Raw genomic sequence first — 25,037 nt, forward strand, 5'->3', positions numbered from 1 at the left:
ACAATAAATTCCAGATTTAATTAAAAAAGTTTTATTGTACCAATTAAAATACAAACATTAGAAAAGCAATAAGTCAGCGAATTTAGACGCCTTGTGTTGGTCCAAATATATAAGAACAATAACAAAATATTTAAAATAAATTAATAAATTATCAAGTGCTTACAAAACAAAAAAATATAAACAAACATCACAATTCTAATAAATACTATATTTAAATTCTACCTAATCTCTAGAGATGTTCATAAATCTTAAACCCCATTATAAGTTTTTTAAATAAATCGTTACTATGTGAAATGGCAGGTTCCAAGACCAATTAAACAATTAAATTTGTACTTCTTTAATTTGGTTTGTCGTGGAAAATCATAAGTAACTCTTCATTTGTGTTACCAACAAATGGATCAATAGAATCCAAACTGGCATACTATGTGCAGATCAGCAACAGGAGATAATGAATTTTAAACGATTAAAGGGGGTCAATTTAAACAATTAAAACAACAAAACCTAATGAGACGCTCACTAATTGTTAAATTAAAAAATTTAAATAAATGTCAATATTCTAATAGTAAAATAATTAAACGATAATCTAATTTTAATCATTTAAAATTACTTATCACAGATAAAACAATTACAACAATTTTTATGACTTTGTGTGATCAGTGGTAGAGTGTGACCAGTTCCGCATCGAACTTTAACTGTTGTCAAAAGAATGAAAATAAACAAAAAAATGAACGGTTAACAGTTATAATGGTAATGCGGGAACTGTTTAAGTGAGTATAATAGGTTGATGTCAAATAAAAATGTCACGGAATGTTAGGGGAATTCAACCGGATAATATCGATTAAAGTGGTTTCTCAGACTACAGTGAAACGTCACCAAATTGCAGTGACCATTTCTCGTACGCAACCAGACTCTGCGGCGAAACGCTTCGCCTAATACACTTAAGAGAGTCAAGAAAGTCATTTATGGTGATGCCTCGAATGGCATTCGGGTCCATTTGTTTCACTTGTTCTGGCTGCAATTCTGGAATAATATAATATTAACAAACTGTACTGCATTTTTGCTGGCGGGTTTTACCTCTAATGGGACCAAGGGCTGCGTCTTTGGCTAAAGCTGTCAGATCGCTGCCCGAGTAGCCTTCAGTTAACTTCGCCAGTCGTTTTAGCTCAGCTGGCTGTAGGCTACAGCCTTGTTTAGCTAGCAGTTTTTTGAGCAGTTCGGCTCTAGTGTCAACGTCAGGAAGAGTTACGTACACCCGCTTTGGAAATCTACGTAATGCCGCTTCATCCAATTCCTGGGGACGATTTGTAGCCGCCATTACCAGAACCTGTGATCAGGGACTTAAGAAATTGCTTTTTTATTTCACGGAACATGCTTACTCTTTCGCTGTCTGGATTGGAGGGTAGACCGTCGAACTCGACGAGAAACTCGGTCTTAAGACGGCGAGAAGCCTCGTGTTCGTTTGTCGTCCGTTCGGACAACAGAGAGTCCACTTCATCGATAAAGATGATTGACGGTTGAAGCACCCGGGCGATGGCGAACAATGCACGAACCATTTTTTCGCCGTCACCTACATACTTCGACGTCAAACTGGCTGCACTAATTGAGAAAAACGTTGCCTGCAAATAATGGATTAATTACGAATTCAATAAGACATTGTTCATAATAATTACCTGGCACTCGGTTGCTACGGCGCGAGCCAGTAACGTTTTTCCGTTGCCAGGTGGCCCAAACAGCAAAAGACCGCGTGCTGGAGTTCTTAATCCGGTAAACAACTCCGGGCGTAATGATGGCAATATGACCATTTCCTGAAGAGCCTGTTTGGCCGATTCTTGTCCAACGATATCGTCCCACTGGATCGCCTGGCCACCTTCAACAATTTCGTCCAGGATGTTCTGCGCTAGCTTCGGGTCAACGCCGCGTAGACTCGGAGATTTTCCTCGCACGTTTACACCACCTTTAGTCAGTCCTGTTAATGACATAATTATATTGTATTCTCAATCATGTATATATATTAATATTTTTTTTAACTATTTTCAATTACCTGTGGCGCTAGCAGAACCACCAAGTCCCTTGCGGGCGGGAGAACCGATGCCCTGGTTTCCGGGAACAGAGAGCTGTTTTTTTACTGCTGGTGGTGTGGACGACACCTTGTTGAATGGTCTAACTGGCTGAACAGGTGTGGTTCTCGATCCCATAGAACGTGGTAGTGTCTGGCTCTTAGACATCACGTTATTAGCCGGACGTTTGGTTGCGACTGTCAGCTTCTTACCGCTGGCTAATCAACGAATAAGCATTAGTTTGGCACGTAATGACTTACTTTATACACAAAAATATAGTGAATTGGTACTGTATATGTATATGATGCTATGTTCACGGAATAGAAGGGATTAGTGGACTTTTGTTAGTAAAGGATGTAAGGTACCTGTGTTAACACTACTATATTTGCAACTGAAAACTTCTCTTTTGCCGTTTTTTATACCCTTATGGTGTACACTTTCCATGCTTTCTATAAACAAAATAAAAGTAATAACTTGCACACATATTGGATATAGAAAGAAAATTCAAATTGTTACATCTGAAATTGGAACTATCTTGTTTCTCATTTTCTATTTCATTACGCTGTGTTCTTTCCATGCATTCTACAAGTGATATAAAAGTAGCTTGCCCATTTAGTGAACATTTAGGAAAATTAGTATTAGCGTTAGTAGAAACTGTTAATAAGTGGATATTAGTACCTGAGCACTACTACATTATTCGTCACTTCCTATATCTTTATTATGTATACATTGTATGTTTTTCATGATTAAAAAAAAAGTTGCGTACATATTCAACTACTGGGAATACCAGTGGTGCCGACTATACATTTGTACAAGGCATAGAAAGAAATACTGCGGTTAATAATAAACTGAAAAACATATGGTACCTGACTTAGGACTACTAGCTTTAGGTCTGGGAATATTGCTACCATATTTTTGATTAGGAACTTCCTTTTTGTCACTTTCTATACCCATACGCTGTAAACTTTCCATGCTTTCTATAAAGAAGAAATTAAAAATAATTACAAAAATAAAAACAAACAGTAAAGCGTCTAAAAGATATGTAGAACAACAGTAAGTGTGCAAGACTGCTAACCTAGAAACTGGAGTCTATCTTTAGCCATGGCAAGATTTGTCTTCATTTTTTCATGCAGGCGTTGCGCCCGCTCCCAAACTTCACCGCGGCCTCCCCAACATTGGACGGCGATACCCAATTCCAATTCCGTGATACCTTTGCGGTACAATTCGATAGCGAGATCCTTTTGGCCTGAAAAAAGAAGAGGTACATAATAAGTTTGTCAATAAACAAATACTCATGAATGAATATAAATTGTAACAAGTAATTTAATACATTAATGCTCTCAAACTAAAAAAGTATATTTCATATTCTGTACGTTTTTTCTCTATTAATATTGCTGACATTGAGTTACAGCCTTCTAAATAGTAGCTGCTCTGTCAGTGTTATTGTTTGAACTATAATGATGAAAATATTTTGATTGATTCTTCTTATGGATATTGCATTATTCAGTTTCTTGGTTTTAATGCAATTAGCAATTTAATGATGTGTAAAACTGGATGGATGTTTAGTGGCTGCGATGCGTCTTTTGGGTATCGGAATAAACCGATTTAGGCCAATGAGCTGCCTCTAAAGAAGATGGATCATCTCGAGGAAGAGCTACAACAGCCCAGCTTTTTTAAGAAGAGGAAAGTGAATTATAGGGACCTGGAACAGCAGAAGCTCTAAATATGATATTTATATATTTATAACAATGAAATCAATCATTTTATCTTTAAATGTGTTTTTGTTGAAACTACATTTTTCAAATTTGCTGCAGTTGTAAATCGAAGAAAAATCATCGATCGCGTATTTTTTTTTATTGTTTTTTGTTTCTCTGGACAATGTCCCTTCAGTTTTTCGATTGCTTAAAAAAAGTGACCAAAAATTTCGGTCAAAATTCGACACCTATTTGTTATAAGGATGCCACAATCACTTCTGCAGTAGAGACCCTTTAGCTAGCTTATACAATCTCACTTTTCGTTTGCCCATAATTTTGAGAGTTTCTTTATATTTTCTGTTGTAACAGCCTCGTTTATAAGCATTCTGCATCATTTGTGTCTAGGACAATGTTAAATTCAGCAGACCGTCGACAAATGGTTGTTTTTGACGTTGTAGTCCGGGTCATTGCTAACCTTGAACCGGATTTTTGCCATCCAAAAACGAACGAAATGAAATTCAATCATTTACATTGTTTGAATTACAAAAGCAGCATTACTTAAATTACTGTGTAACAAATAGTTACTTAAGTTATCAAGTCTTATGATATACTTAGAATGTTTTGGTTTATTTGCTGACATAAATACGGTTTCACATTAATGTTACAGAAAGTGTCTTGTTGACTCGTAAAATTTGTTTTAATAAAACTTACTAGTAGCACCAGACACATAATTATAACTGATTGATGTGTAACAATTACAAGACTGTGTTTACTTTGATATGATTAGTTGTCTACAAAACAACCGAAAGATCTGTGGATTGCAGAGTACATTTTGCAGTTAGTGTTACATAATCAAATATCAGCAACTGCATATAGAGCACACAGATTATAAATAGACGTTTTTCTCACTTGTAAATAACATTATATTTAGATTCAAAAATGAGGATACAACATTCAAAAGTATCAAATAAAATAATTTCAATATTAATATTTTGTGCTTCTTTTTTAGATTACATGATTCTCTGTAGTAAATACACATAATATATATACTCTATAATAACTAATTTACAATAATTATGTACATTTATACAGAAGTCATGGTGACAATATTTGCCCATTATACAAAATATTAAGGGAAGTATAATGTGAATCTCTCATCTCAAAATAAACTGTCATTCGACAAGGTTTTAAGTTTCTTATTTGTTTACATACACATTGTGTACCCAACATTAATGTTTATAAAATACATTTGGGTATAAATAAATGCAAATATGTAAAAAAATCTCACAATAGATTTTGATCATTCATACCTTCATTTTCTTCATCAATCTTCAACGCCTTGGATATATACTCGAAGGCTCTTCTGTGATGATGTTTTTGTTTGGCCAGGAGCGGGTCACCTGGGCCGGGGCCTGAACTTCTGTGCGACTGGGCCATTTCAGCTACAACACCAACTTCTTCTTGAACAAGCGCAGCACCATTCTCTTCACAATCGAGGCGTTTTTGTTTCACAAAATACTTAGACGATCTACAGTAAATGAAACGGAGAACAACATAAAACTGATAAAGCAACGAACGAAGAATGTTGAACAGGAATATGATCGGGAATGAAACTATGCAGAGGTTACGTTTGTGTACAGATGTGGTACGATACGATGAGAACATCACATCACTGTTTGCGGCGGCATCGGGATCGCTTTTACGAGACTTTTTGCTTGGCGACTTTCCGCTTTGTGTTTTCCGAACCATCCGGAGGCCATCCCAAGATTCTACAGACACCGCTGCGTTGTCGTGTTTAATGTCAAGTCCCGTCACTACTCAGAATTGTGTTACCGATTTTATGAAAATGGCCCTATCATATTTAGTACAACCTTTGTAAATATTAAACTTACACGTTTATTAAGAATCCAAACATTAATTTGCTGTATGATAAGCGGGGTCAAATTAATTGTGATTAATCGTTATCTGAGAGATGAAACAACTGGCAACCATGCATTCGAGGTAAACATTTTATTTTGACCGCTTTAATAAACAGTTGTCTCTTTCCAATATTGGTGGGGAAACTGATTTAATACATAAGAATTCCCGTAGAGGACAGGGCATACATTGATAAAAGAAAATGGTTTCGTTACGTTGAATAATAAAGGTTTGTCCCTTTACTAGAAGATGGCAGACATATTGCAAAAATGATACCAAAATTCCGTATTTTAAATTTAAAAAATTGACATTTTGTCCACAACAATAATAAGTGAGTAATATTAATTATTTCTCCAAATAGGAAATATAAAGTAATAAACTATTTGTAATCTTTCCTTTCGAATTACCCTAAAGATACGTTATAATTTAATCCAAAATCCAAAAATTGAAAATTAAAAATTTCAAATGGGATATTTACTCTTCTATTTCGATCTAGATTATTTGAAAATTCGACACCACGACACTGGTCCCCGTGTTTCAAGCAAGTCTCGGATATATTCGATGGGATTAAGGCCTGGACTAGGGGTTGGCCAGACCATGATACAAATTGCAACAGAATTTGTAAAAAATTAGATCAATATAAGGAGCACGACAAATTTTAGCAGAATATTCAAAATTATCAAAATATATTCGATATAAAATATTTTTGACAAAAAATAAACATTTGTAAAAACGATTATACACTATCTGTTTCGAAATGAAATGAAACAGTTTGCTGTTTACTTTGATATGTATATATTTATAATAATCTTGTACATGAGATGATAATTTATACCGAATTTTACTAGGTTATATTTTTTAGCCGAAGTTCTTAGTGTTTAGACTAATAAAAATTAATAAATAGTTAGTTGTATTAATATTAAAAACTATTATCAATTAAAAAATTTAAGATATGATATTTGTGTTTTTTCATTTTATTAAATTTTATCAAACATAAATTAAAAAATCAAATAAAAAATATTAATTTGAAAATGCTTAATTTAAACCACATATAATTATATGCTTTTTTAAATTAATTGTCACTACATATATTTTATTTTCGTTAATTGAATTGCCTGCGATGGTTAAACGAAATTTTCCTCATTGTGCGTTCCAGGATGGCAATAAAAGTGCACACAGCAGAGTTTAATAACCATTTAGTAAAAATGAAAGAGTTTAATCAGTTTTTTTGTTCAAGTTTATTATAAAACATTTTTACGATCTCTTCGGTGTTATGACCGCATACAGAAACTAGTCGTTACTATACACAAGGCTTATATCTAATATCTACCTGTTCTTATATTATCCAAAATGACTCCATAATTTTAATACAAAAATGTAATTTAATTTGAATTTTATACAGGTCGGAATAAAGGAAAATTTATAATGTGTACTTCTTATAAACAAATTAATAACTAATTATGTTCTTATTTAATGTGAATATTTTGTAATATTTTAAATTAGTTAGGGCGCAAAACAATAATTTTAACTGTTACTCATAATCAAAAATTACCACCAATAATTTTAGAAAATCAATGTTTTAAAATTTTTAAATTAAGTTAAAAATATTTGACTTATTATATACACCTTTGTACATGAATTTTTTTTTTCAGGTTCAGTTTTTTCTTTGTTAGAAGTAATTTTGTTGAATATATCAATTCTGGAAAATTAATAAAACTGGTTACACTATCGTCGATATGTCCAATGTAACATATTAAAAACCATCTTGCTTAGTATGTGAAATAAAGGCAACCTTAATGCAGAGCATCACCTTTTGGACAAATAATTTGTATGCTCCTTTGGACCGTGTGGTTCAAAATTACCTTGTTTGCGTTGGAATTGGTATAGCCTGACCAGCCCACAGCCTAGGCCATAATCTCATCGAACATTTCTGGGATGTGCTTGGGAGATGAATACTAGACCATCCAAACCATCCCAAGGACTTATAGGAAGTGGAGCATCTTCTTATCAAACTTGGGAATAATCTAGATGAAAAAGGTATTCCAAGGGTATACCCAATATTAAATAAAATTTTATTATTTTAACAATGATCAATTGTTATGGTTGTGATTCGTGGATTTCTTGGATCACATTATTTCTTTTATTACATCAAAATTCTTCCTTTCTATGATATAAAATTTAAATTTGAATAATTATAACAAATACGTATATGATTTTAATACACATAACTAGTATTCAATGATAAGTCCTTGCTAATATATTCTTTGTTGGATCCCCAGACATATATGAAACCTAATATAAAAATGTATGTATCTACATAAGAAGACCTATTTGATTAATAATGCTTATATTTTAAATATTCGTTAAAGCCAAGAATGTTATATTACATATTATTTTTAGAATTAAAATTTCATTGGTAGCGATGGTGGTTCCATCATAGAATGTAAAGTGCTAATCCTTGCCCCTGGTTGATTTTTTTTGTTTCAAACCCAATTTCATTAATATTTACATTTAATTATAATTAAATTAAAATTATTGATCACCCAAAAGCAAAATCAATTATATTTATATGAAAGACAATTTAATTCCAGTGCATTTATTCCGTTTATGTAAAGTTTGGGATCGAACGTAACTGACTCATTTGTATGCAAATTAAATATAACGATAAAATAATAAACATACATGTAAATTTCGAATTTGTTCATAAACTTTTGTGTTGTCACAATATAGCGTTTTTCGTATAAATATTGATAGAATTCGTAATAGTGATTAAATTTATTGCCTGATTTTCATCGATTATTATATTATGGTTTTATATACAGAGTGAATGATCTCGTTTTAAATTATTAATGTTTGGTTTATAGAATTGTTCGTGTTTTTAACCATCTTAAATTTTTACATAAACTTGACTTTTGGCGTATTGGCTTTAATAATTATAGACTGCACCAAAATTAGATTATCACTCCAAAACAAAAATAATTGATCATTAATATTTTTTTCAAAATTGGAATATATATAAGAAAACGTAAATATAATTTAATTATAAAAAATGGAAACTTAATTAAAGTCAATTTTTATATAAATTAATGAATTTTATTGTATATTAGATATTTTCATCCAAATTTCGAATTACAGCGCCACACCGTTTTTTCATATTTTAAATCAGCTTTTGAATTTCACTTTGATCTGGATTATCCTAAATTTCGACAATAAGGTCTACTCCATTTTCTAGTCCTTGGGATGGTTTGTATTATCTGTTATCGTCTCTAAGCATGTCCCAAATATGTTCGATGGGGATAAGACTTGGACTACCAGTTGGCTAGGTCATACTACCATTTCCAACGAAAACAAGACAATTTTGAATCACATGAGAAACATGTGGATAAGCATTCTCATCCATTAATAAAATTCGTGTTCTATGATGATCTACAGTTAATGTCGGGCCTCGAGCGGGAACAGGGATTTGTAAATTATCTTCCCCAAGGTGTTGTCGAATTGATTCAATATTTATTCGAACACCTATGTTTTATAGCTGCGACTGCAACATTCTTGTAGTTACAAACCGTTATCTTAAGTTGAAAGTTTCAAAAAACGTTATTGGACAGGAGTTGTAGCACGAAGTGTGGTTTTCTGATGTAGTCACCAGTCTCCAAGTGCCGTTGTAACATTCGATGATGTACGAGACACACCAAACCTTTCAGTTATCCTGCGGGAACTCCAATTTTCTTCCACTAACAAAACTGCTTGAACACATTCATTGCAGTTTGTAAAAACACTTATACACTCTTTAAGTCTTGTTTTGAAATAAATGGCAACTGTTTACTAATGACTTTGATAGCACTTTTTATTTAAAAAATGATGCGTTAATATCTTGTGTAATTTATTTTTCAATTAAATGTCTTCATTTTGGTTTGGTAAGGAAGTAAGATAAATTAGATTTTACATGAGGTACAATGTAAATCTAATTTATGTATAAATATAAACCTAATAGACAACATTTTGTCAATATGCATGCGTAGGGATAATGCTGTTTAACTTTGCATCGGATTAAGGAGCGCACAATTCATTAGCCAGTCTCTTAAGCAGCGTTATTATCAAATGCGCCATAAATTCCGAGAACAACAATACAGAGTCACCCCTTCGTAAGACTGCTTAAAAGAAAATTCATAGTTCCCGGGCCTTAATGTGATCCTGGACTTGTGCGAGAGAGAAAGTCTGTCGCAAAATCACTGTAAAGCAGATTATAATGTTAACGTTTTATTATGCTACACTATCTTCCATGTTATGTTTCGATTTTCCTCTTCTTATACAGTCAAATTTCCTGTTAGCTTTTATGGCCTATAATGTCGCCGTTTCATAAAGCGACTTAGCTCCAACTTCTTTTGCAATTTATTCGATGGACTTCTTAAATGTAACTAACGTTTTATTAAATTTTAGCTACTTACACGAAAATTTGTACTAATTAAGTTTTTTTAATTAAAAAAATAACAAATAGTTTTTACTTCTTATTTTTGATTTATTGTACACTATTTTTATAATACACTATAATTAGACTAGTGCAGAATATGCAAAATAAATTTTATAGATTTGATGTTTTTTATCTGTTACTACGCCTTCTCCTCGTTACCGGCTCGGTGGAATCAGTGAAGGTGCCCGAAACTCCAGAATATTTATGTATTAAACAAACAGCTTTCGATGGTGGGCAACTGCCATCTATCAAAAAAGAAAGTTGTTGTTTTTTTCAAAACTCAAAGCGTGTGAAATGGATTTATTATGTGGAAAAGATATATCACCCAAAATAACCGTATATATATCCCAAAAAAGCACAACCCGACCCTATTTTTATTTCAAAATAATTATTATAAACTCAATAACGTCCGTGTTCTGATTAATTTTATGGTTGCACAATAATTCACTATAAATAAATAAATGTCATATCCACAGGAGAATTATTTTATACGTATATCCTCACAACTGTGAGGGTCTCGGATATATCTGGGAAGTGTCTCAAATTGATCACATTGTATCAGACATATTAGTGACATTTGTATGATTCTTCAGAGATTCTAAGAAAAATGTGATATTTTTAATACACATCTAAGATGTTTTAGTTTATCTCATGTATACTTAAAATCTTATTTTGAACTTTCTCCATGATTAAACTTTTGTTGTCCTGTACCTTAGAGTATACACATGGTGCTTTGTACATACAACACATGACTATGACGTTATTATCCATATAACATCAGCTTCTGATACCCACAGGATGTCGCATAGATATCAATAATAGATGTTCCAAAATATATTTATTAGACGTCCACAGAATTTTATTTTATTTTCATCTTATAAAATATCTAGTAATAAAATACAAAATGTAGTATGAAGAGGATCTAAATATAAAAATATTCGTATATAGTAAATATAGTATGCAATAAATTCTTCATTTCATTAAATTTATTTGTATATTTTTTCTTATTAAAAATTAATTTTCTGTTAAAATTCCATTAAAATACAATCGAATAAAAAAATGGTCATGGGCCTGTGTATGGAATAATATCATATATATGAAATAAATTTGGAATACTATTTACTATTTAATAGCAAAACCATTTTGTCTAATAATTTCTCGGCATTGCCTGGTCATCGAATCGACAAGGTCGCGACACTCTTCCTTAGGAATGTCTTATATATGTTGCCAAAAAAGCTCTTTGTTGATGATGTTTTTTAATTCCAGATAGATGTTCAATTGGATTTAAGTCCGGACTCTGTTAAGGTCATGGAAGAACATTCATCATCTAATTCAAAAACCAATTTATTAGAAGTCTGATGTGTTTTTTTGATCGTTATCTTGTTGAAACTACAAAAAACTACAGTATTATTATTTTCAGCAAAGGACAGTATATTATTTGACAAGATATTTTTATAGACTAAACGATTTACTTTGTCTTCAATTTGTATTATAGGACCAGTACCAGATGCCGAAAAACATCTCCATGCAATGATGTTTAACTGTTCGTACTTACAATCGTGTCTCGTTCCAATTGGCCCCCTTACATATTGCCTACTGCCTGATCCAAAGATCCACATGCGTGGGGTCCAGCCCATATGATTTCTGGCAAACCCCATTTGGGTTTTACTGTTTCGTTTGGATATATAAGGTTTTTTTACAGCTATGTGCTCATACAAAACATCGACATTGAAATCTTGGGATATTTTCTAGTTAATTTGCTTTTATGATTTTGTTGGATTGTTAACCAATTATGGTCTAATGCATTTATCGATATTTGGATTTGTTTTTTGAAGTCGCTCCATCTTTATACGTGTTTTCACATTGTCTTGCATGAGAAATATTTTCAGAATTTTTGAAAATTCTAATATTGACCAACTTATAAACGTCATTTCTATTACGATATCTCAAAGCGGTATTTTTCAATAAACCAAGATTAACAAAAATAATATTTTTTTTTAAATGCTGGAATACTCTTATTTAAGAGTTCTTAATTTTTTACCTTTTCCTATTCATCTATTGCTGTACTTCACGGACCGTAATGTACTTTTCGCATACCTACTATTCTCTTTTTCACTTCTACTCTTCACACTGACAAAGAAATTGCAACACCAAGAAGGGAGTGTTTTTTCATATAAACTTTTTTGTTACCATAATTCAAATAAATTGTGTTATTCGTTTTGAAGTGAATTTGAAAGAGCCCGGATTATTGGCCTACGGGAGGAGGATTTTTCATTTAGAGAAATCGGTAGTCGCACTGACAGAAATTCAACTACTGTTATGAGATATTGTTAAGAGTGGTTTGATAATACCCAAAATCAAAGAAGAGTATGCACCGGACCTCGAGAGGACACAAATGAAGTTCAAAATGGCCTTCAACGACCGATTTTCGACAACTAGATCTTTGGCTGATGAATGGTTAGAACAAAGGCGTGTTGAAAGTGTCAGAACAGTTTACCGCCGTATAAGGTCATTTGGACTACAGCATTATCGGCCACATCTTGTGCTATCTCTGACCACTGAACATCGGCATCAAGTCGTCTTCTCTGATGAATCCTGATTCTGCTTGGGTGGACATGACGGGCGAAAAAAAGTCTGACGACGTCGGGAAACACTTCAACCTCAATTTGATGTTGAGGGATGAGTACACTGAACAATAGGCATTATGGGGTGTTATTGCTACATGACAGTGCAACGTTATCTTTAGGAAGTAGTGGAACCGTATGTTTTTCCTTACTTTATTAAGCTCAGGAATATTTTAGAAAGATAATATTCTGACCTATGTTGTTAGGGTTAGTTTAAAATTTTTTGAAGAGATCCATGTGAATCTGATGCTATTGCTAACCAGATTTTCCGACCTTTCACCCATAGAACATGTTTTTGGGATATGATTGAAGGTTCTAACATATTAAGGTAGCTTAGGATATTACACCTCAAGAGAAAATAGATCACCTCATTGAATCAATTCCAAGACGTGTTGGGGAGTGTTTAGATAACCTCGATGGACTTGTATTTGTCATTTAACAAAATTATTAAAAAAAATCTAAAATCTTTGATATTTTATTTCCAAAGTTTCATTGTTTACTTCTTGCTATAATTAATAATGTTTTACCATAAATATTAAATTTGAGCACCTCCTTCTTGGCCACTGAGTATATGAAGCATGTACATTATTAAATGTTTTAAGTGTGTATTACATTAAGGTAAAAAATTTTCACTTACAATTAGCATATTAAAGCTGTTTCACAATTAATAATTTAAGATTTCAAAGTAGAAACATGTAAACAAACCTGCAGTTTTTATATTTTGAGTGAATTTGTTTAAATATCATTTATTTGAGACAAAACTGATTTGCTAATTACTTGTAATTTTAATAATGCTTTTAATATTTTTATATTTTATATTTTGTATTACACGTTTTATTTTTATTATGGTCTCCAATTAAAATGTACTTGTGGTTTAGGCCTGACTGTTAAATTTAAGATTAAATTTTGTCTTAATTAACCTCGTGTTTTAATTACCATGTATGTATATATATATATATATATATATATATATATATATATATATATATATATATATATATAAAATATAACCTTGAGATATCTCTGAGGCATTTAAACGTCGTTTAAAAATGCTTAACGTTTGTTGTATCTGATTTATAATATTGAGATGTATGAACGATATCTCTATTATGTCTCATTTACGTATCCGAGGTAAAAAGTAACGTTACTGAAACACACTTCATCTCAAATTTGATCTCTCTGAAACATCTAGGAAACAAATATTTGCTGTGCCATGTGAGTAGTGCGCATTGTATAACTCAGGTAAACAGAATCCTTGTACTGTTTATAAAAATCTTTAAACAGGCAATAACCTTCCACTCCGCCCGTATATAAAATTACCCGACAGAAGTGGCAAAATTTGGTATTGCGCGTCGCCGCTAAATCCTCTTTTCGGAAAGATTGCTCTGCGATATTAAGTTTGTTGTCCTTCCACTAATGACATCTTATTCAAAATGTCTCCCGGGGGGACCGCCGCCACGGTTCTAAAACTCCCCAAACAAGAAACGGAAGTTGTGCGGCCCGTGTTCCCGTCCCCCTTTCCTCTTTCCGGATATAAAAATGGATGTCTATACGTATTTTTGTTGAACTTTCTTTCGCGGTAATATCCGCAACTTTACGAGCAATTTGATGCCGACAAATGCGCCCCTTTTTCATTGAGACGGCCCGGGACTTCTCCACACTTGTCTTAATGCCGCATTCTAATGAATTGCCCTTTGAACTTTCTAAACGGCGACACCTCCTCGGAGTAACCCCACCGCCACCGTTTAATTCAATCACATTCGTTTTCTTTTTTATTTGACTTTAAATTATTTTCATTTGCAGTTCTGTGTTTACATCATTTTAAACTGAACCAAATATATTATATTTTCAATTTTTTGATGTTTTACTTGATGTCACTTTTTATTTTTTTAACATTCGCTTAGGGAATTTCTGTTAAATAATACAATAAACTTTTCTTTTTGGAGGACAATTTACCTGATTTGCCATAATATGTTTGAAACATGCTGTTAACGAAATTAATATTTTGATTAATTATTTAATTTTTAAGTTAATATCAACAATATTAACATGAAACATTTTGTTGTATTATTAAAATATGTATTTTAAAAATATTTTGTATCTCAGATATCAACATTTTTAAAAATATATACAAATTTATATTTTAATATATTGGGAAAACATTAACAGAAACGTTACGTATTTATTATACACACAATCAAAGTGTCTGGGGATCACTTACAAAAATCGAATTAAAGAATAATTAAAAAATAATTAAACTTGCGAAAATAATATTTTTTTACTATTTATCGCATGTCTCGGTACTCCTTAAAAGGTGCAATTTGATATCTTGTTATTCATAAAATTTTTATAAAAATACTTTTATTATTTTGAAAAGGCACCATATAAGTGACAAATAAAGCTAGTTGGGATGATAGAGAGTGGAGTTGCTCGTCAAATGGACACATCTGTGAGTGTTATAAGCAGATTGCGCAGACATTACAATGAGTATAATGACATAGAAAAAAAACATCTAGGCCGCAGCAGGATAACTACATCGGTACAAGGCCGCTTTTTGCTTTTGAAAGCTCGAAGGCACCTGAAAATAACAGACCCACTAAGTGATTGTGTCAGCTTAAACCGCCGGAAACAGTGTCCGAGACGCAGGTCTATTTCAGAGATTACCTTTAAGGGTATTTTCTGACGAGTCAAGATTTTGCTATCACCCAGATTCTGGAAGGACACGTATCTGCAGAGTACCTGGAAATCAAGTGCGACTATAACATGCTCGTAAGGAGATTCATTGATGTTTTGGGAAGGAATTAATACTGGCGGAAGAATCGAGCACTTTTTAATGGAAACCACTTTGAACGCAGTTTGATATTGCGACAATATAGTTTTACTCATTGTTGGAACACGCTAGACGCCACATACTGCGAGGATCGTTCCAACGAGAATGAAATAGACGTTTTACCTTGGCTAGCAAACTTCTCAAAATTTAATACAATAGTAAAAGTATGAGATGCTATGAAAATAAGACTTTTGAATCGCTAAAACCATTATGGAGACCAGAAGCAGATAATTTTGGCGGTACAGGAGGTGTGGTGAAATCTGGATCAAGTCTATAGGCTGATATTGATGTAGGGCGGTCGTAAACAACCAAGAAGATCCGTCCAGATGTTAGTTTTTAATAAAAAAATATAAATATGGCATAATTATTATAAATAACATAATAATATATATTTGGATATTTGGTGAGTGTTATTAGTTTAATTTTTGAAGGCATGTAAAATCATTTTCAAAATCAAATAATTTAAAAATATTTATTTAATGTGAACTGTAAATATAATATTAATTTACTATTGTTATTTTATACAGAATAATAAAAATTACTACTATAAAATGTTACGTATATTTTCCTGATTTGTGCTGAACATAAATATAGGAACATGGAATATATGTATATAATTCTTTTTCTTTCATATTTTCGGCCCATCTCCATGACATAGACTCAGCCATTTCCTGACTATACAAGTCTATATTTCTGCAAGCTTCTTCCCCAGGAGGGATCCACCTTGTCGTGGTCCTGGGGCTCAGTACCGCCCCTCAAGCCAGTGGTAGTGGGGAGCTAACGGATCCAACACCTGCAAGTCTAATCCATCCCCATGAAGATCTCAGATCTTCCTCAGATTGGACTTGTTCTTCCAAACCTAGTTAACAGGGGGCTGACATCTTTGTCAGTCCCACGTCTTCTGGTTCAGCATACCCCGTATATGCAAATATACGTTCCTTTCCCCCATGTATGATTTATCATACATGGTAAACACTATGGCCATGATCTTCGGATCGGTGCCCGGAGAGGGGTTTTTAAACTTTCCTCTCTTTGTCCCCCCCAAAAAAAATGCAAGCTTCTTGAACTGTTGTGATGCTGTGAGTTTATAATTTGTTAAATTTGGTTATAAACTTGACTCTTCATGTTCTCTATGGGGTTGTTGTCTGGAGATGGAGACGGACAAAACAACATCAATGCTTAATTGCCTATAAATTAAATTTATAGGCAAGTCAAAATTGGACATATTTTAAGTAGAAACCAGTATTTTTCTTGTAGGTCCGGGGTCAAAAACAGCGGTAGTAAATAATCGATTCAAATTCTCAGAGAGTAATGAAAAACCCAAAAGTAAAAAGTAACTATAATTTTGTTTATTAAAAAATAAAAAGTACGTAATTTTTTTAAAGAATTAGATTGACCACTTAGTAGTTATACCAATAATATTGATATTCAAAAATTATCAATACCATTTGAAGAAATTAGAGGGATGACATCGTCCTGTATCTACGAAGCAATTAGGCTAGGTCTAGATATTTCGCTATTATTTATATTTATTATTCTCTAATTTTGTTGAATAACCATATTTCTCTATTTAACTATTATTTATATTTATCTTTCTCCCATTTTGTTTAAAATGTAAATTACTTTTTCCAGTACCTTACACAGATTCAAGAAAATCAAAGTAATGTTGTTACAATGGTACTTGGAGGTTGACCACACTAGGACAAGGCAGAAATAGTGCTACATCTCCTGGCCAATATCGTTTTTTCACATTTTTAATTTCAACATAAATGTTTGTAACCATAAGGATGACATTGTCGCTTAAGTGGTTGGTTGTTAGCTTGTAATGTCTCGCTGTACGTTTTAGATGTGCTGCCTTGTATATTCCATACATTTTGGATTAAAAATATATATAATAATATAATTCTTGTTAGTAAATAAATAAATAAAATCAGACGTAAATAAAAATTTTTTAAAATATGGCAAAAATAAATGGACAAAAGTTAGATAATAGAAGAAAAAATGACTAAAAGGCAAAATATTTAATAAGTAGATAGTTAAAAGTAAAGTAGCCACAAGAGATCAACAGACGTAGGTCGATCAATTGCATAATCCAGATTTAGATTAAAACTGATACTATATTAAAGGACCTTGTACCAGATGCTGGCTTTTAAGGAGGACAAGTGTTAACGATTAACGAAGTTAGCTTATCGGCTATCGGATCAACGATGACCAGCTCTATAATATTTCTGACGCAATTTAGTCAGAGAACATTTGATTTAATAATAATAGTAGTGATAATTGTGTTAGTTGAGCAAATCATATAAAAAAATCGATTCGTTTTAAAAGAATATTAAGTTATTTCCTGAGTACGTATTAATCAAAATAGAGTTTGCAGAGCAAGTTAAATTAAATAACGAAGGAATTCATGTGTATTAAAGTTAATACGTATAAATAAGTAATACGTTCTAAATATTATCGAGTAATATTTCTATTGAAATTTATGTTTCCTAAACCTGAAACAGTGTTAACAGAGATATTTTAAATCAAAATTCTGGTTTGTGTACACCTATAGTCATAAATGAACGAGTCAGCATTATGAAACAGTAATTTGTCAGAAATATAGATTAGCAATTGGCAACGAGATGAACGGGCCCGTAAACACACACACTGAACCGTGGAGAACTCGATGAAAAGGAAACTCCAATTTGCATGTTCGTGTTAGTTGCAGAAAGTTCGTAATGAAATGAAGGGCTCCGAAACGGGAGTAAGTTGAGTTTCAATACACCTATATGTAACTCATAACTTGGACGGATTACATCCAATTCCATTAATTGGACTCATCCCGGCGAGGCGATGCAAACACATCAACATTAAGTGCATTGTTCGGTATTTGTTTATAACAATTAATGGAAATGGAGAGATGGGAGTGGAGAAATGGCGGTTCAACCTTCTATCTTGTTATTGCTGAATAAATTTGCGTCTTCGGGCCATTCAATTTGTTTTAATGGATTCGAAAATGTAGACTTATTTTAGTCGACGTCGTTGAATTAATGAAACGTTTACTGGGAGCTTGCCGTCTTAAAGGTGAGCCTTAAATGCAGCTTGATTTTATATAGTTACATTTATTTCAGTGGGAAAAGTGTCTTCTAAGAAATGTCGATAATATTAAAGAGACTTTTAAAGATATAATATATATCTATACTTTATACCTTATCTATCTATCTATACTATATACCTTTTTTTATAAAGAATTTTTAGTTGAAAAAAAAAACCACAGAAATTACAACATTAAATTCATATTAATTATTATTTTTTTGTATACCATTTTATTATTAAGAAAAATTAATTAGATTCATGTGAATCATTTTGTAGTAAAATAATTTTATTTTCGTTAGAATTGGTATTATGGACTCTCCAGCCGGCAGTTCAGGCCTTAACCCCATCGAATATACCTGGGACATGCTTGGGAGACGATTACCAGACAATCTAAACCGCCTCAAGAAATGTGAAAAGTGAAGCTTCTTGTCGAAATTGTATAGACAATATATAATTTGAAATAGATGTGAAAATATCTAAAATATCAATTTTTATTGTTCTGGTGCTTTAATTCCTAGGAACGCATTACTTAATTTATAACATTAAAATTCTTCCTTTCTATAATATTTTAAAATTTAAATTTGAATAATTGTAACATATATGTATATGATTTTAATACACATAACTAATACTCAGTGATGAGTCCTTGCAAGTCCTTGTTGGATCCCTAGACATTTATGGAGCCTAATATAAAATTATATGTATCTATATATAATTAAGACCTAATATTATATTTTAAATATTCGTAAAGTCAATAATGTGTGCTAATCCTTGTTTCTGGTTTCGATATTAATTCCAAAGAAAACACATTTTTTCTAAATATATAAATAGTTTATACCTTTATAAAAAATAATAATTGTTGTGATGCATTAATTTCTTGGAATAATTTGTTTCATTTCTTTAATAGCCTCTCAATTTTAGCAACGTCTACCCCGTTTTTCCCATGCTTCCTTTTAGGTGTTGAAACGTTAAAGTAACTTTTAAATAATATAATAAAATATAAATACCGAAATATGAGAAAAGTTTTTTACTCAAATATTTTAGATAGCACCACAAAATTTATCTATTTGATTTCAAATGTTGTAATATCATCACATTCACGCCAAAAAAGTTATATATCTAGTTCAATTCGATTAAAAATGAAATTGTAAGTTTTTTTTTTTTTGATCCAAACGTTTTGGCAAACATACCGACTTACTTAAGGGTTTTTCCTTTCCAATATTTATACATTTGCCCTCTGGACTTGCCGGTTGAAACTTAAACGCCTCACAGAAGCTCGAAGTAACCGTCGAAATAATCCATTCCCAATAATATTTTCGATCTGAAATGTCGAACAGTGTACATACTATGTGGCTGAGCACCGCCTTGGGGGCTCTGATCGAGCCAGTCGCCCCCAAGGGATTAGTGTGTTGTTGCTACGCCATTGGATTTAACATGTTGTGTGTGTGTGTGTGTGTGTGTGCCTGTGCCCTCCGACGAATTTCAGCCGAAATTAGGATATCTATCAGGTTTCTCGCTGAAAGATTATACACAATGGATGACTGCCTAATAAATTCCCCGACGGTTATACGAAACTGATTCTAATCGTAATTCGAATATATGTCTTCGGCACTCGATGACGTTGCATTAAGAGATAAGCCTTTTGTTTGCTATTATTGTTTTGGGATTGTGAAGGTTACGGAAAATAATATTTCATGTTATTTGTTGTCTTAAAGCAATGCACTTTATGCGAAGTTGTCCTTATCATTTGTAATTTATAGAGAATTTGTCACTGCTGTGGCAAATGTGACAAAAAACTGTTAACCGTTAATTAAAATAAATATGTTACATATAGCATGTGCTTGGATATTTGTATTATTTGTTGTTACAAGATTACTCAAAAACCGAAAATTGTTGGAAATCGTCAAAAATTAAAGGGTATTTGAATTTTTATCATCGACACTTATTTGAATGAAACTTGCATTCACTCAGGACTCTAGTTTAAGTACAACCATAATTCGGAATACAAATAAATGTACCATTACTCATGTGACTAGGCCTAAACGTGAAAGATGAGTAGAAAGTTCGTGTTCGGGGCACATACGTTAGACTAAAAATCTAAGAGAGAAGAAAAAGAATTAAATTAAGTAATGTAAAATGGGAAAACAACACAAAAATAAAATAGAAGGAAATGTGAACGATGAGACTACCAAGAGGTTATATGATTAACGCATATGTCTACTGTTAAAAAATTGACCATTGAAGTTTATGAAAAATTTACTCAAAAACAAGCATTTTTAGACAAAACAAAGGGCAAAATGGAAACTTTGATGAAGCCTGGATGTGTGTTGAGATTGTGTCGGAGAAACACATCTTGGTTTGCCACCAATAAATCAAGGTACCATTAAAACCAGTAAAATAGAGGCACGTTGATGATGATGACACGAAATTTGTTACTTGCTCTGGAAGAAAATCAAGTTACTTTAACCCGTCAGCTGGCCTGTGTTCTGAATCATGAGTCAGCTTTAAAAATATATAATCATGAGAAAAAATATTTATATAAAATGCATTATGTCAATATTTATAGTGGATACTGTGTTAAATGCAAAGCTAAATCGCCAAATTGTCGTTATTGGGCAAAGGAAACCTCTTTCTTTGATGATAATCTTAATTAAGCAAGATATCTTTTCTTCAAATTCTGTGTCAGATATTTCCAAATCCATTTTACCGATAAGAGGCTATGACATGATATGGCTCCAGAACACTATGCTCTTATTTTTCGGCAATATCTGGACTGAATCACTGAATTATTTTTTATGGAACATCTCAAAAGTAAGGATAACCTTCAAGGACCAAATACCATTTATGAACTAAAGGAAAGAAAAATAGATGAAATCAGATGTAATTTTTTTAGGTAATAAACGGTTTAATTACCAAAGGAAGGTCAAAATTTAGGTTCATTTAGTTCCAAAATCTTTTTGTCGAGACATTAATTTGCTTGTAGGACGTTGGAAAAAAATGTTGCTTATAATGGTAATTATTTTGTTGAATAAGAGTTTTAAAAAAATAAAAAATAGAAAAAAGTTAAGCATATTGACATATTTCGACCAAAATATAAATTTAGCCATATATTTGTATACGTTGATAATTAGACAAAAAACAACAATTAAAAATTAGTTTTTACTGCCTTTTCTTCATGCAGAAACATCATTTATCAGAAGCTGACCGACATCGTGGTGTAGGAATGGAGGGAGGCTCAAGACAAGTTGATGGGGCCGCAGCATTTAATGTTGACCAATCCGTAGTGTGCAGACTCTATCAACGGTTTCTAGGGACTGGACATGTACGAGATTTGCCTAGAAAAGGTCGACGACGTTACATTTGTTGGGGAAATCAGATGATCAATCAGAGGAACACGAGTGCACCAAATAAGAAACTGCACACTTCTCAGACAAGATCTGATATTGGCTACTGGGCGTCAAATAATCCCAAAAATAATTTTAAATTGGTTGAATGATGCAAAACTCTGTTACAGGATAACCATAAGGCGACTACCCCTCCAACCTGTCCATCATACAGCGAGATTAGTTTGGTGTCAGGAAAGAGAATTGTGGCATGAAGAGATCAGTGCGAGTCTTAAGACCTCCAAGTCAAAGTATCAATCCGCGTTATGTGCAGGAAGCTCATGTATACTAATGTGGAACCATAATGGTGTGGGGTAATATTTTTCTAGGAAGTAGAACGGAGTTCTACATCTTCGACCATAGCGTGACCGATGAAATTTATGCAACAGACATTATTGACAATATTGTTGAATATTATCGATAGAATTTGGAACCAAATTTTCGAATTTTAGACGACAAAGTTACACCGTACAGAGCTACTTAGAAAATGCTCAAATTGATCGTCTGCCCTTACCAGCCTTATCGCCAGATCTTAATTGCATAGAACATGTCGGGGATATGCTTGAAAGATCATTAATTGCTCACCAGCCCCGTGCTCTACTGTCAGAGAATTAAGACAACTCCTTCCAGAATTCTGGGACGTTTATTTATTTTGTAAAATAAAATTTAAGTTGCCTTTGGTTTAATTTCTTATTGATATTTATTTCTTTCATTACAATTCTACTATTACTATTTTAATGTTTAATAAATAATTATTTAGTTCTAAAATAAGGCAATATGCTTAACTTTTTGCAATCAATTTATATCCTTAATTATTGGAAATTATAAACAAAAATATATTAAAATATTTTATAAAATTGCTTCCACTATTTTGAAAGTAAATGTAGTTAGATTTTCTGGAAAAAGCTGATAAACATACTTGTGGTATATAAACGTTTTCGGATGTCTTCGTTACAATTCCAATGTGCACTACCAGCTCTTCGACGCTTTGTTTGCGTTGCAGTTTAGATGGTGGCTGGATCATCCTGTATATATGAGGTTGCGAGCCATTATGTATGCGTGAGTAGTTCGGTAAATATAAATAAGAGTTGAAAAGTGGAAAGTTGGAGGCAGGCAACAAAAGGGGGAAGTAAATGTTAGGTCTGAGCCAGTGACACTCGCACTAAAAGTACTTTGTGCCCGTTCGGCTATTTTGCTTTATCCCTCCGAGGAGCAATCCACTGCCTCACAGAAGACTCATTCAGTATTCTACGACAATAAAAGTTGATAGAGATTTTCATCTCCGCACAATTTTCAGACAAAATCTAGTTATGACAAATTTAATTCCATGCTATCTGCTCTCCGTCCGTCCTCCGGTCCCACTTTATTTTTGTCTTCCTCGCTCGCCCACTAATTTTCTTGCTGGGACTTTATATTTTGCCTGGGAATATCCCTTAATTCTTGACACATTGTTGTGGAATTCCGCCGTCACCGTTTCTTTTTTTTTTTCTTACCATTGTCCCATTGTTAAATTAATCCAATAATATTAATACGTTTATGAGCCGAATACCACGAAAACTCACCGAATTTTTCTTGTTTGGGGAACATGAAATAACGATCACGCCAACTTAAAGTTACTTGGATTCAACCGCTGATAGCTGTCAATTACTTGAATGTTTCCTTTATTTCGTGGTACATGATAAACGATCATCGGTTTGCAATTTGGTGCGCGAATCCTTCGAATGCGGGCTGCACAAAAACCCTAAATCAATTGCTTTAATTGTGCGAAAAGTACACTGGATGCTGGTTGTTCGTTTCTTCCTTCTCATACTTATTTTTTACTTATTCGGTACACACTTGATGGTCCTGATGGTTAGTCACGTATTCCAACTAAGATATTTTTATGGTTGTGTAAATTTAATGAAAGTGCTTTTATATCAATTTTTCACTCAGATTCGGGTTGTTAGTCGTAGATTTTATTTATCTTATTAGAATAGTTCTATTATTTACTCAATGACATAGAAAATAGGAATAGATTTTGTGGTCAGATTTCATTGATTTTAAATGTACATTTTGGGATAATAGAGCCAATACCTATAATGTGATTTTTTATTTTTCAATAGACAAAATTACTTTATTGCTCCCTGTGAATTTAAATCGATTATTTACTAGCGGTTTTTTATTTATTATAATTATTTAATCAAGCTAAGAAAAACTATAATTCAGCGTTACCAAAACTTAGGGAAATAGGCAGACATTGCTAAAAGTTTAAAACAAAATAAGTCAATCTTTTCGTGTATTATCAAAAAAAATTTACAGAAATGTCCAAATGGTAACAACGAAAAAATTTGTCTGAGATCGAAAATCTTGAAAGAAAATCGATAAATGGATAATTCGAATGTCAATAAACTATTAAATCTTATTGTCAACTGAAATTAAAGCCAATTTGGAGGAAATAGGACTTGCTGAAACTAGTTCGAGGACTATAAGAAGATAGTGGATGGGGGTTCGTTTGATCCTACAAGAAAATTATTCGTCTCTACTAAAAATGTGAATGTGCAATTGAGAGTTGGTTAGGATCATATTCGCATGTGGGGACGAATAGTTTTTAGTGACAAGTTTAAATTTAATATATGTAATAGTATAATGGTTCTGCTTATGTTAAACATTCATCAAGGAACACAAAAAGTCTGTTATATCCACAGGAAAATGTGGTGGCGGTTCAATTATGTCATGGGGATGGTTTTCTTCTGGCGTAGACCCCTTAGACTGATTTATGTATAGAGTTATATTAAACCTGCTTTCATATATTGAACAAAAGATACTATTAGAAAACGTGTTTCAATTTGAAAATGATCCCAAACACAAATTTAAAATTGTGACGGACTGGTTAAAAGACCAAAGTATCGGTGTTTTGTCTTGTCCGTCCCAATGTTCAGACATCAACCAAATAGAAAACCTGGGGGATTAAATTAGAAACTTAAATGAACTTATCACAGAAATTCAA

The 25,037-nt window shown here is 32.6% G+C and overlaps 2 protein-coding genes across 4 annotated transcripts in view; both read right to left on the reverse strand.

The window, feature by feature from the left end:
- The window catches only part of LOC109598052 (alpha-(1,3)-fucosyltransferase C-like), a 265,775-nt gene that overhangs the window by 172,865 nt on the left and 67,873 nt on the right, over positions 1-25,037 (reverse strand). The window lies entirely within an intron of this gene.
- Positions 16-5,593, reverse strand: LOC109597166 (spastin). Of its 2 annotated transcripts, XM_020012808.2 has the most exons (8): positions 5,062-5,592; positions 3,133-3,303; positions 2,924-3,034; positions 2,042-2,275; positions 1,671-1,966; positions 1,377-1,616; positions 1,075-1,324; positions 16-1,020 (listed from the first exon to the last, which is right to left on the reverse strand). In XM_020012808.2, the coding sequence occupies exons 1-8, from the start codon at positions 5,498-5,500 to the stop codon at positions 857-859; spliced, it is 1,905 nt and encodes a 634-aa protein (XP_019868367.2). In that variant the 5' UTR covers positions 5,501-5,592; the 3' UTR covers positions 16-856. The 2 variants fall into 2 exon arrangements, with proteins under 2 accessions (XP_019868367.2, XP_049817411.1); XM_049961454.1 differs by lacking the exon at positions 2,924-3,034 and having other exon boundaries at positions 5,062-5,593.

This window comes from Aethina tumida, chromosome 1 (genome assembly GCF_024364675.1).
Source record: "Aethina tumida isolate Nest 87 chromosome 1, icAetTumi1.1, whole genome shotgun sequence".
NCBI lineage: Eukaryota > Metazoa > Arthropoda > Insecta > Coleoptera > Nitidulidae > Aethina > Aethina tumida.

What these genes read in the sequence shown, in the direction of transcription:
- LOC109597166 (XM_020012808.2), bottom strand. Translation starts at nt 5,500, where the DNA reads ATGGTTCGGAAAACACAAAGCGGAAAGTCGCCAAGCAAAAAGTCTCGT. An exon ending in TGGTTCTGCTAGCGCCACAG is followed by an intron (nt 1,967 to 2,041) that starts GTAATTGAAAAT and finishes TGTCATTAACAG; the next exon opens with GACTGACTAAAGGTGGTGTA. An exon ending in CCGTAGCAACCGAGTGCCAG is followed by an intron (nt 1,617 to 1,670) that starts GTAATTATTATG and finishes CATTATTTGCAG; the next exon opens with GCAACGTTTTTCTCAATTAG.